General features: G+C 38.8%; 1 protein-coding gene across 1 annotated transcript; it reads left to right on the top strand.

Moving 5' to 3' along the window:
- Positions 1-6: 6 nt before the first annotated feature.
- On the top strand, positions 7-1,308 carry LOC111376822 (COBRA-like protein 6; the record flags this gene model as incomplete). Its single annotated transcript, XM_022999823.1, has 4 exons — positions 7-307; positions 401-548; positions 631-902; positions 982-1,308. Coding segments are annotated over 4 exons (1,005 nt in total), but the record flags the coding sequence as incomplete, so codon positions are not given.
- Between the last annotated feature and the right edge of the window lie 1,237 nt (positions 1,309-2,545).

The raw sequence follows: 2,545 nt of genomic DNA, 5'->3' as shown, positions 1-2,545 counted from the left end.
GGAGGAAAACTTCCCCATTGCTGTGAAAAGGAACCAGTTATAATAGACCTTTTGCCTGGAACCCCATACAATAAGCAGGTTGCGAATTGCTGCAAAGGTGGAGTAGTTTCGTCCATGACTCAAGACCCAAAAAAATATATCTCTGCTTTTCAGATGAGTGTTGGAAGTTCTGATACAAAAGGTTCTGGCCCCGGAATTCCTGTAAATTTCACTCTTGGACTCCAAGGATATACTTGTGGAGAACCATTTCAAGTCCCTCCATCTAAATTTTCCGAAGATCAAGGACGTAGAAGGACACAAGCTCTTGGTAAGCCCAGATATTCACATGTATAGCTCGTATGATAAAAACGTATTGTACAACACTGATAGTATTCTTTATATGTATGTGGACTTATTGCAGCGACTTGGAATGTGACGTGCTCTTATTCCCAGTTTAGAGCTTCTGTGGCACCAACATGCTGTGTTTCGTTCTCAGCATTCTACAATGATACCATAATTCCATGCCAAGACTGCAGCTGCGCTTGCCAAACTGGTGCAAAATGTGTAAAGTAAGTTTCAAAGTTATTGAAAAAAAACGAAATTGTTTAAGCTTAGTCTCGATTTTTCTTATTTAACTGTCTGTGGTTATAGGGCTGGGGATCTGCCACCAGTATTGCAGCTACCGCACAATGAACCACCAGAACCAGTGTTGCAATGTAGTGATGATATGTGCCCTATAAGAGTGCACTGGCATGTGATGCAAAGTTACAGAGAGTACTGGAGAGTCAAAATTACAGTGACAAATCTAAATTACGTCAAGAATTACAGTCAGTGGAACTTGGTGGTTTTACACCCTAATCTCCAAAGCGTTACGCGGGTTTTCAGTTTCAACTATAAGCCCCTCAACCAATATGGCGATATAAGTAAGTTCATTTCGTTTGTACTAATATACTCGCTTAACATCAATTATGCGTTAATATCAATAACACTTTGTATCTTCAGATGATACTGGAGTGTTTTATGGGATTCAACATTACAATGACATGCTGCTGCAGGCAGGAGTAAATGGAAATGTGCAGACAGAAATGATACTGCACAAAGATCCAGGGATTTTCAGTTTCAGAGAAGGGTGGGCATTTCCCAGAAAGATATCATTCAATGGTGAACAATGTGTATTGCCCTCACCGCAAGATTACCCCAGGCTTCCAAATGCTGCACAGTCTTATGCACCGGCAGTCTCCTGTATAATTCTTTCATTATTGCTGCTCCAAGTTACTGTAATGTAATTTTTCCTTCAAATATATATAATAGATGATCCTCATTAAAATAGATTGCAGATTAGTATTCACTTTGCTTGCCATATTGATTTGGCAACAAGGGTATCATTTTTCCATCTCTGATACATTTTTACTAGTTAGACTGTTGTGTCAACTTTTTTGTTGAGGTAAAGGATATAGACCAAATGAGTAATGCTATTTTTACATAATGATGTACATATTAGCTTACAAATTGATGATGTGAATAGTATTAACTAACTGCATTTAATTCTGTCTTATTTTTTTCTCCCTCTCTTCCACATCATCAATAAATAAATCAATCTATATACATTTATGTACAAATAGCACTGCTCAAATTTGAATTCAGCGTCCTCAACTATAACTAGCACCATAAGTTAAGTGACCAACATTAGAATCTGCCAAAACTTCCGTAAGCCGTGCGTATTTTTATCCTTCACTTGTATTTGCTACTAAAGCTTACAAGAGAAAATAGCATTGAATGCCACAGCCACAATTTTGTTAAGAAACTCGAATCTGATAAAGGCATTAGCATGCAACAATTTTAAGTTCTTTGAAGTACATTATCCAAATTTCCATCAGAACACGTTGAAAATTCCATTGCTAAAACAGTTGTCCTATTGTATGATTGTAAAACACATTCGTCAGTAAATACTCATGAAATCAACAGTTTGAGAATCGCTAAAGCATGAAATTGTAGACAAGCGATGACGAACTTATCACTAGAAATACAATAATGCTAACATTGATTATGTCTGGAGAACCACCTCAGGAGAGTCGCCTGCCACAAATACTATTTTCTAGCACAGACTACCAGGTGCACATGGAGACACTAATTTATCGGAAAAAATGACTTCAACAAAACCAACAGAGAGAAAATTAAGGCAGTAGAGCAAAGTAAACAAAGCAGGATGGGGTAGAGCACAAGCACTGGACGAGTCTGGCTTGATCCTACCAAACAAAGGAAACCGTGAGGCACCGTCAACTGAGGAATCAGTGAGGGCTCAGTTGAAGCTCTGGCTATATACTCAAATGTGACGTTGGCCAGAAACCTGAATGTGGCCACCACTTGCTTCCTTGTGTTTCAGTGAAAGATTAGCAAATTGTTGATCAAAATCATTGCTTTTGGCACGTCGATGGCTAGAAGATTGCTGCAGCTGTTGTGGCTGCTGCTGTTGCTGATACAAAGCTCGTAGTCTTCCCACTTCTCTCTCCAGTACCTCGTGCTCAACTGGACATAGCACCCACATATTCACTACTGAAGATTCTTA

Source organism: Olea europaea, unplaced genomic scaffold (assembly GCF_002742605.1).
Source record: "Olea europaea var. sylvestris unplaced genomic scaffold, O_europaea_v1 scaffold15631, whole genome shotgun sequence".
Taxonomy (NCBI): domain Eukaryota; kingdom Viridiplantae; phylum Streptophyta; class Magnoliopsida; order Lamiales; family Oleaceae; genus Olea; species Olea europaea.
The sequence above is the reverse complement of the archived record's forward strand: the minus strand, read 5'-3'. Positions and strand labels throughout refer to the sequence as shown.